The sequence below is a fragment of the Cibotium barometz genome, chromosome 10 (assembly GCF_041138505.1).
Source record: "Cibotium barometz isolate CiBa-2024 chromosome 10, ASM4113850v1, whole genome shotgun sequence".
In the NCBI taxonomy this organism is placed as follows: domain Eukaryota; kingdom Viridiplantae; phylum Streptophyta; class Polypodiopsida; order Cyatheales; family Cibotiaceae; genus Cibotium; species Cibotium barometz.
The window spans coordinates 47,034,196-47,043,324 of record NC_141055.1 but is presented as its reverse complement, the minus strand read 5'-3'; the positions used below and the strand labels follow the sequence as shown (position 1 = coordinate 47,043,324).

At 50.8% G+C, this 9,129-nt stretch overlaps 1 protein-coding gene across 9 annotated transcripts in view; it reads right to left on the bottom strand.

Annotated features, from left to right (window-relative positions):
- Window positions 1-1,800: 1,800 nt before the first annotated feature.
- LOC147634981 (uncharacterized) overlaps window positions 1,801-9,129 on the bottom strand; it is a 70,034-nt gene continuing 62,705 nt past the window's right edge. For 5 of the 9 annotated variants that reach the window (XM_086804247.1, XM_086804251.1, XM_086804252.1 and 2 more), the window contains one exon: window positions 2,232-2,842. In XM_086804247.1, coding sequence (XP_086660373.1) covers window positions 2,358-2,842 — 485 coding nt within the window. In that variant the 3' untranslated portion in view covers window positions 2,232-2,357. Of the gene's footprint in view, window positions 2,158-2,231; window positions 2,846-9,129 lie in introns of those variants that run through there. The other 4 variants (XM_086804244.1, XM_086804245.1, XM_086804246.1 and 1 more) reach the window with 2 other exon arrangements.

The window sequence follows — 9,129 nt, the reverse complement described above, 5'->3', positions numbered from 1 at the left end:
CTCTGCACTGCACACCTTCAGAACCCGGGCTCCTAAACTTGGTGGTCCTTTTACTCTTGCCTCTGGCTGCTGCAGCACCTCTGCGCTGTCTCTCCAGCCACCTATCCATGCTCTCCTTCCTCAGCGCCTGCAGCAAGGCCGTCGCTCTCCCTTCTTACCCAGCTCTTGCCAGCCTCTGCTCCTTACGCCGTTTGCTCGAGCGTCCCTCCAGGCGGCCTTCGCCACGACGGCTTCACCAGCCCTTGACCTGCAGCTTGCCTCCACGCACCAAAGCCTCTCAGCTTTTCGCGCCCCTCCAGACTCTCGACTGCCCCTCTTTGGGTCTCTGCAGCACCTCCGCGTCTGTCTGCATAAGCGCCCGCCTGCAGCCTATTAACACGAAGCAGCAACACCGCCTTGAATCACCACCAGCCCTGCAGCTGCAACAGTACCTGCCCCGGCACTTCACACACACAAGGCGGCTGTGTCTCTTGTTTTTGTCTGCAGCAGCAGCCTCAGCAAGGCCGTCGCCTTTTGGACCCCCGTCACCTTCTCGAAGCGGCCATCCTCTTCCTTCTTCACGCCTTTTGGACCCCCGTCACCTTCTCGAAGCGGCCATCCTCTTCCTTCTTCACGCCTTCTAGACAATGAGTTGGCAGCCCACCATGCCTTCACGTAGCTGTTTTTAATTGGCCATGTTATATTATATTTTTTATTTTTTTTTAAAGCCTCAAAGCCACAAAATAATGGCCACCCACTAATGCTAAAAGACTCTCCTTCTCCTTATGCTTTGGGTCATCGCGCCGCGCCCACAATTTCCAAAATAAATGCGAGAGCTGCCCACAGCCTCCTCATCAGCATCATTATTTCTAAACACATCCATTGCTATAAAACTTTCAGATCACCAGCATCTGCTCCGAAAAAAACACGTGCATATACCAGCTTACTGTAAAACCACTCGGCCTGTACATTTGCCAGGGCATTCAGGGCAAAGTTTTATTGCACACCACGCATCCCATATGTACACGGACTCAAAACACCTTTACAGAAAAACACCTGACAGTTGGCACAACATATTGAACACTAGACCAACTCACATCTGGGGTACAAATATGATTGGCCTACGTTATCTTTCCATACCTGAACCTTCTATTTCTCAGTCATTCGCTGCATGAGCATGGCCGCTAAGTCTTCTATGGGGCTGGTGTGGCATGTGGCTCTTTCCCTTCGACACCTACCTTAGAAGGTATTGTGCCGAATGATGCTTCAGAAAGGGATTCCTTCAAGGATATTCCTTGAAGAAGTTCCCATGAAGTTATCTTCAAAGTCTATCATGGCACTCTTACAACATTGCTCAAAATTCTTATGCTTTTCTGAGTACAGGATGTTATGCAAGGTTCAATCAAGGATTCCTTCCAAGAATGTACCAATTAACTAATCGTCAAAGAACTTGTCATTATCTGAGCATAATGAGTGAAGGTATCTCACTATGTTAATATAGTCTCTGATGGATTCTTTCTCTTGCTGTTTGACATGGTAAAGCTGCATATGTGTGTTCAAACACTTCCAGGTGTACAATGGGATCTCCAATGCCATTAACTTAATGGTGCATATTTTTAGATTTTTGTTTTGATATCATGTATTAGATTTTCCTAGCCTATCTTATGATATGCACAATGCAACGTAACTGTGTTTATGCAAAGATTAATGGTAAGATTAAGTCCTATGCTGAACAAAAACTCAAAAAAATACAAATGCAAGAAAGAATCAACCAAAATCAAAGGAAATTGAACTAGAAAATTACTTGTAACCATGAAACTTGAGCCAGAAAGATTGCTCCATTGCATCAAGATAAGCAAAATAAACCATAAAACATCAACAAACAAACATTAAAACTGGTGGATTTGAGATAGTCTAGGCTGATTTCCTAGCCGACATTATGCAAGTCGTAAGCTCAATGTTTGACTTTCTTCCAACATTACACAAGTCGTAAGATCAGAGATTTTCCATAATCGTTTTACATGAAGCGCATTGTGCAGTACAAGAAATATGGCTTGAAGAAGTTGCCACACGTGAAGTAATGTTAGCCAATGTGGTTAACGCATCCCTTTGGTCTTCCTGAAGCCTATCTAATTCTCTTTTATGGTGAGTGCGAGGGAGCATCTACTAGAAAGACAACTGTGAGAGGGTGCATCCAAGAAGGTCAGCATAAAAATTATTTCTTATGCTAGAGAGAGAAAACGAGACCTAAGTTGAAAACAAAATTTTTATTGATTATTGGTTTTTTAAGATGCTTTACTTTTTCAAACTCGGTTCGCACAACGGTGCACAGGATCCACCAATTTAATCTCTCTCTCTCTGTCTCTCTCTTTCTGCCATTACTTTTCATCTGGTTCTTTACCAGTTCCAAACCTATATGTTCCACTCCGAAGTCGCTTCTGAAGTTTCTTGAACCGCTGAACGTCAATGCCTTCCATAGAGTCTTCATCATCAGATTTCTCTATGAGGTAAGTTGGCCTCGATTGGGCTTTCAAGCTTTGATATGCAGCTATGAGCATATTCACATCTGAGGCCACCTCCAGAACATTGATAAAACGCCCATCAGGTCCTTTCTTCAGCTTCGCCAGGCATTTCCTGATACGTTCTCTTCTCGGCTGAGGCTTCATGTAATCTTCGTCAGAAGCCTCTCCTTGAGAATCATCTTGATCCATCCCTTCTCTGGTTTCCTTGGAGCTTGCAAAGGCTTCACGGGAGCCATTGGTGTTCAAGTGTTCATCTAGAGGAGTGGCACTGGCCTGTATGTTTCTCTCAGAACTCTCAGGTTGATCTGTTGTACTTCTTGAACAAAAGTGAGAGAAGGTGCCTGCTGCCACAGCAACACATTAATGTCAGGCAACGAGGCACAATCTGTTGATGCAGCACAACCAAAAACTTACATGTAATTTTCAAAGACAATCCTTACTTCCTACTTGAATTTAGCTCTTCATTAGATTCTTGATTAGCTTTAGGATGTTAATCCTCCTTAAGTAGCTTTTAATTACACCTTGCAATTGGCACCTGTTTTTAAAGGCACATATCATAACAGTGAAAAATTCTCTTGCTGGTTCCGCCATCTCTAAGCAAAAACAGTGAAAAATTGGAAGGCCTTCATTCTCTCCATTTACTGCACCGATTTTTCGTGTGTATAAGAAAGATAAGACTGCATGTCTTTGTGTGGATTATCGAGCCTTGAACAAGTTGACAATCAAGAATAAGTTCCCCATGCCAAGGATAAGAGTACATCCTTGAACCGTTCGCTCGCTGAAGCCTTCGCCCTCACCTTGCCCGAGCTGCCGCCTGCTCGCACCCCCCCTCATCGCCCTCGTGACCTAGCCTCTCCCCGCCTGCTCGCACCCCCCCCCCTCCTCCTCCTCTCGCCCCCTTCCCTCCTGTTTCTTTTGCGCCCCCCGCTCCCTCCCCTTCCTCCACGTCCCGCCTCCCCTACCTGCCCCCGCCCTCTCCCCCTTGCGTGCTTTCCCCGCCCCCCCTTTCGTTCCCCGCTGCCCCCCTCCCTCCTCCGCCTCTGCCCTTTCGCTCCCCGCTCCCCCCCCCTCCCCCTTTCTTTTTTTCTTTTCCCTTTTTTTTTTTCTTTCCCTTTTTTACTTTTTTTTCGCCCCCCTCTCCCCTCTGTTTTCTCCGCCCATCCCTCTCCTCCCCTCCCAGCTCCGTTTTCTCGTGCAGCTTGGCTCTTGCAAGACCCCCCGTTTATCGCTTCGCCCTCGACTCACATCAGACTCTGATGGAGGCTCCTCCCGCCCAACCTCAGAGGGACTCTTTCGCAGCCCCCTCGCCCGCCCCTGACGATACCCCCATCAGGCTTTCTCTTTCGCCAGAAGAGGAAGTGAGCCTCGCCGCAGAGGTGGAACGCCTCCAGGCACATTCCACCATCTGTCGTATAGTTGGCACCCGCCGCAGCAGAGGGGAGATCCGGGATCTACTCCAGGCCCGCCTTCTTGCAGATGTGGGCAAGATCCTGGACGTTCAATTATTGGGCCGCGGACACTACCAGATTGAGTTCGAGACAGCCCAGAGCGTGGCCCAGGTCCTAGCCATGAGTCCCCTTGACATCAGGGGCGCTCGGGCCTTCTTCAGACCTTGGCAGCATGGTTTCGACCCAGCAGCGACCGAGCAGGGAGAGCGCCTATTCCATGTTACAGTCTGCTTCCCTGGACTTCGCCACGAGTACCTTCCGCTCCTTTCTAGGATCGGATCATTGGTGGGCTCGGTGCTTGAGACTAGCCCCACAACAGCTTCAGTGGTGGCTAGAGCAGCTGGCCTGCCTTCAGTCAGAGTTTTGGTTTCTGACATCTCCTCCCTTCCAAAGGTCATTCAGTTACCTAGGATAGGGGGGGGATGGATTGATTAGAGAGTGGAGTTTTCGGGGCTCCCGAACCAGTGTTTTATATGCAGGCAGGTCGGCCACCTGGCCAAGGCCTGCCCTCGCAAGACACCCCGGCCTTCACCGCAGCAGCAGACCCCCGATGGCCCGCCCACAGATGCGGCTCGGCAGGCAACCTCCGGGACACCTGCTCAGCCCACAGAGACCTCGGATTGGTAGCCTGGACAGGGGCGTCATAGAGGGAGACAGCCACAGCAGCATGCCCAGAGACTGACGCAGCAGCAGTCACAGCCTCAGAATCACTGGGTTCCAGTGAGGAACAGCTTCGCTCCCCTCCAGGAGGAGACCCCAGCGCAGGCTGAGGATCAGGAGATGCCAGCACCCCCCCCTTCGCCCTCACCCCCCCTCCCCCGTCCCCCCCTCCCGCCTCGCTTCCACCTTCGCCTCCTCCCGTCCCCGCTCCCGCTTTTTCAGCGGCTCCTTCTCCACCCCCTTCTCCCCCCCCTCCGCTCGCCTCGGCTCCTCGGGAGACACTAGCAGTTCCCTGGCGCTCACCTGCAGTCCGGCGGGCACTAAGCACCGACCTTGCTCGAGCACCGCAGAGGAGACCTACCATGCCGATTCGTGCTTCACGGCTATCCTCTATCCGCAGTCGGCTGAGTAGTCTTGACACTAGACAGCGCTGAGAGGCTTTCGACTACTCCTTCACACGCATCTTTGGAGCGGAGGGCCCCCATGAGCGAGTACCCATCAGAGTTCATGTGGTGATACCTCCGGCCCGAGGGGAGGAGGCACTTGATTCAGCGGTGGCCTTCTCCTTCCCTCTTTGCGGCACTAGCGACCGGGAGTGGACTCTTGATCTCGCTCTTAGTGTGTTGAAGACTCAAGCAGTTGAGTTTTCTCACCATGTGAGCGATTTGGAGATGACAGATGTGATAGGCCGACTCTGGGAGTTGGCACATTTCTTTGATACCGGGAGTGCAGATGCCGCCGGGATTCGACATTTGGTGGTTCGCATAGTGGCAGACCTAGCACGAGACCCTGGCTATGTATGCATACATGAGGTTTCTCTCTCCGAGCGGGAGGCAATCGCTATGGGACACAGCCACTGGCGCCTGGTCCGAGACTCTTGCAGCACACCGGGTGGGCAGATTCGTAGCCGCTCGGATGGGGATTACTCTCCATCCAAGCCGCTTGCAAAGGCCCGTTGTATGGCTGAGACAACCTCCACCTCAACAGGTCATCCATGAGGATCATCTTATGGAATGTACAGGGCCTTGACGGCGCACACTATGTACGGTATCGTGGTTGCTTGAGGCAAGAGCTTCAGAGATGCCTGGTTGGGGGCAGTATTGATATTCTGATGATGCAAGAGCACCATTTGAGTGAGAGCAGGATTCGGAGATACGGGTCGGTGATGCCTGGTAGATGGGACACATTTTGGTCTGCAGGCTTTGGCCCCTTGGGTGGTCAGGGAGGAGTATGTATGGTCATTGCGGATTTATGGCAGCAGGTCATTGTGGATCACGGGGTCATTGTGCCTGGTAGAGCACCGTATGTTATTCTGAGGATGCACGATGAGCACTTTAGTGTGCTCAATGTCTATGCGCCCAACCATGCTAGTGCCAGAGCAGAGTTCTGGACCCTTGTTACAGATGCATTGCCCGAGGCCGCACATTGGTGTGTTGGGGGAGACTTCAACATGCTTGAGGACCCGGCCGATAGGGTGGGAGGCAGTCATGTTACAGTGCACAGCACAGAGCTTGTAGCTTGGGAGCGATTTTGTATGTCACTACGGATCACTGATGCATGGCAGCATGAGGCTTTCTCTCGCTCTCAGGACAGTCTTAGTTTTTCTCGATCGGATCGCCGACAGGGAGGGACTAATCTATCACGGATTGATCGCTTCTATGTGGGCGATAGGTTCGGGGAGCGGGGTGGCTCCGTTGGCATTCTCGCTGGCACCTCTTTTTCAGACCATGCGCCAGTTATATTGACACTGGAGGAGAGGCCACGGGAGACCAGCTTGCAATTGAGGATCCCAGAGAGGATACTTACAGATCCCAGTCTTTCTGAGGACATTGAGAGGATATGGCATGATAGCCAGAGCTCTGACCTGGATGCAGCAGGCCAGTGTGCCCAAGGACTCATCGAGCTCAGCTCTTTCCTGCACGCTACAGCCTTGACACGGCTGAGAGAGACTCGAGAGCGGGAGCGTCACTTGAGACGTAGCCTTGCTTCGCTTCAGCGTCTTCAGGAGCAGCTGCCTACATGTGAGTGGGTGGCGTCCCAGCTGAGCCATGCACGCCAGGAGGTTAGAGAGGCAGAGGAGCACAGACATGAGTTCTACTATCATCGCCAGGCCTCTCAGTGGACGCAACTTGGTGATAGAGTGACTGGGGAGTTTTTTGAGATCACCGGACTCCGCCATGCTCGAGCAGGAGTACGCCAGCTCAGGAGGCAGGACGGATCGTTAGCCACTGAGCCCGGGGAGATTAGAGCCATTGCCACTGAGTTCTATAGAGACCTGCTTTCAGCGGAGCCTGCCACCACGGAGGCACGTGATGCTTGCAGACAGATTGTGTGTGCCCATGTGCAGAGGAGGGTCACAGATCGTATGCGCGCAGTTTTGGGTGAGCCCCTTTCAGAAAATCAAGAATTGGTGCTAAATGGAGGTAAGCCCAAGAAGGTGCACTCTAGTCCTAAGCCCCAGTAGCCCTCTACCCAGCAGTCATCCAACCAGGGTAAGGGGGCTCAGAATAGCAAAGACTAGAAGGACCAAAAGAAAAATTATCAGGGTCCATCAGACAATAAGAAATATTCCACACCCCAGAAAAAACGCAAGGAAAAATCAGAGGGCATCTCTGGAGGTTATCTCAGTCGGATGAGCAGTCATGGTGCAAGGCAAAGAACCATTGTTTCTTCTGCCACACTGTGGAACACAAGAAGAAGGATTTCACTAAGCGGCAAGCCGAAAAGTGTCCCAAGACACCCACTTCTATAGTAGCAACCGTGACATCCACTTCCACACCTCCACCGTCAACCTCTAATGCCGTTCAGCTATTGCCAGCTTTGAATCTGGTGCCACCAATGGTATTTGATGATAAGCAGGAATCTCATCTGGCACTGATGACTTACTCCTAATTATGCACGAGATCATTGCCACTAGGGGCCTCTCCATCAGCTTCCACCCATCATATACCTCCTTTGTATCTGTCTCGTCCGGCTCTCCCCTCTATCTCCTCCTGTGGTATAAGCTGGGACCCCAGATGGGGGCACCATACAGTAGTGCAGGTGTAACTAAAGTATCAAATAGCCATAGCTTCGTCCTCGGCTCCTAAAACTGTATCTGTGAGCATTGCCTCGCTAGCGAGCCAAGGGCTGCATATCCCCTCATCAATCTAGCTTCGGCCGCCTTCCGCATCGAGAATTGAGGTCCAGCAAAAGTGATCCCAAGGTATACATATGAGGTAACATACTCCACAAGCTCTCCACAGTATGTAAACTATACTGCAAATCTACTTATCCAATGTGAGGAGGTATTAAAGGTCATGACCTTGGTCTTTCCAAGGTTCACAGTGAGGCCCCGGTCCTCGCAAAAGGCCCGTAATGCATCCAAATGCCTCTACAGCCCATCTGGTAAATCAAAAATAAGAACAATATCAGCTGCATACAAGAGGATCGGTATGAGGACTCCTGCTAAATGTGCTCCTAGTCCTCCCTCTCTGTCTATGTAATCCGAGATCTTGTCAATGTATAGACCAAATAGAGTAGGAGACAACCCTTGTGTCTGCAACCCCGTAGCGCGACATCATGTCTCCCCCCCTCATGTGGTGCTGCCTGCGCCTCTCCCCCCCCCCTTCCTTCTTCACAGCTACGCCTACCCCACACCCCCCCCCTCTACGCCTTCCGTTCCTCATTCCCGCCAGAAACCCCCCCCCCCCCCCCCCTCTCTCCGGTAGCCTCACTTCCGTTCGCTTCCCTCCCCCTCTCCGTGTGCACGCACCCCCCCTTCCCGTAGCCGGTTTTTTGTTTTTTCTTTTTTTCCTTTCTTTTCTTTTTCTTTTTTTTCTTTTTTCTTTCTTTTTTCTTTTTTTCTTTTTTCTTTTTTCTTTTTTCTCTTTCTTTCTTTTTCTTTCTTTCTTTTTCTTTTCTTTCTTTTTTTCCTTCTTCTTCTTCTTCTTTTCTTTTTCTTTTTTCTTTTTTCTCTTTCTTTCTTTCTTTCTTTCCTTCCTTCTTCTTCTTCTTCTTTTCTTTTCTTTTTCTTTCTCTTCTTTTTTTCCCCCCTTTTCTTTTCTTTTCTTTTCTTTTCTGCGCCCTCCCCCTTCCTTTCCTCTCTTCCTCGCCATCTCTAGCCCGTCATTGTCTCTCCGGCAACACCCTCAAGTTGTGGTTATTTCTTCATTGTCTCGGCAAGTTTCGGGCTCTTCTGGTGTTCGTCCTTAGGAGGACTCCATGGCAGCCGCTCCATCTCCCCAAACCGAGGCCGCCGTTACCTGCCTTTCGTTTTCCGAAGCGGACCTACAGCTTCTCGCTACAACTGTCGCATCCCTAAAGGCCTCCACTCTGGTATGCAAGATTGTCGGTAGCCGCCCGGTGCATGGCCAACTAAGAGATCGGCGCATGGCCAACTAAGAGATCTTCTTCAGGCTAGCCTCCTAGGTGCGCGAGCAAAGATCGCAGATATTCATCCTTTGGGACGTGGCTACTACCAGGTTGTCTTCGACTCACCAGCGGCGTCTAATCTTGTCATGCAACTGAGCCCCATTGCA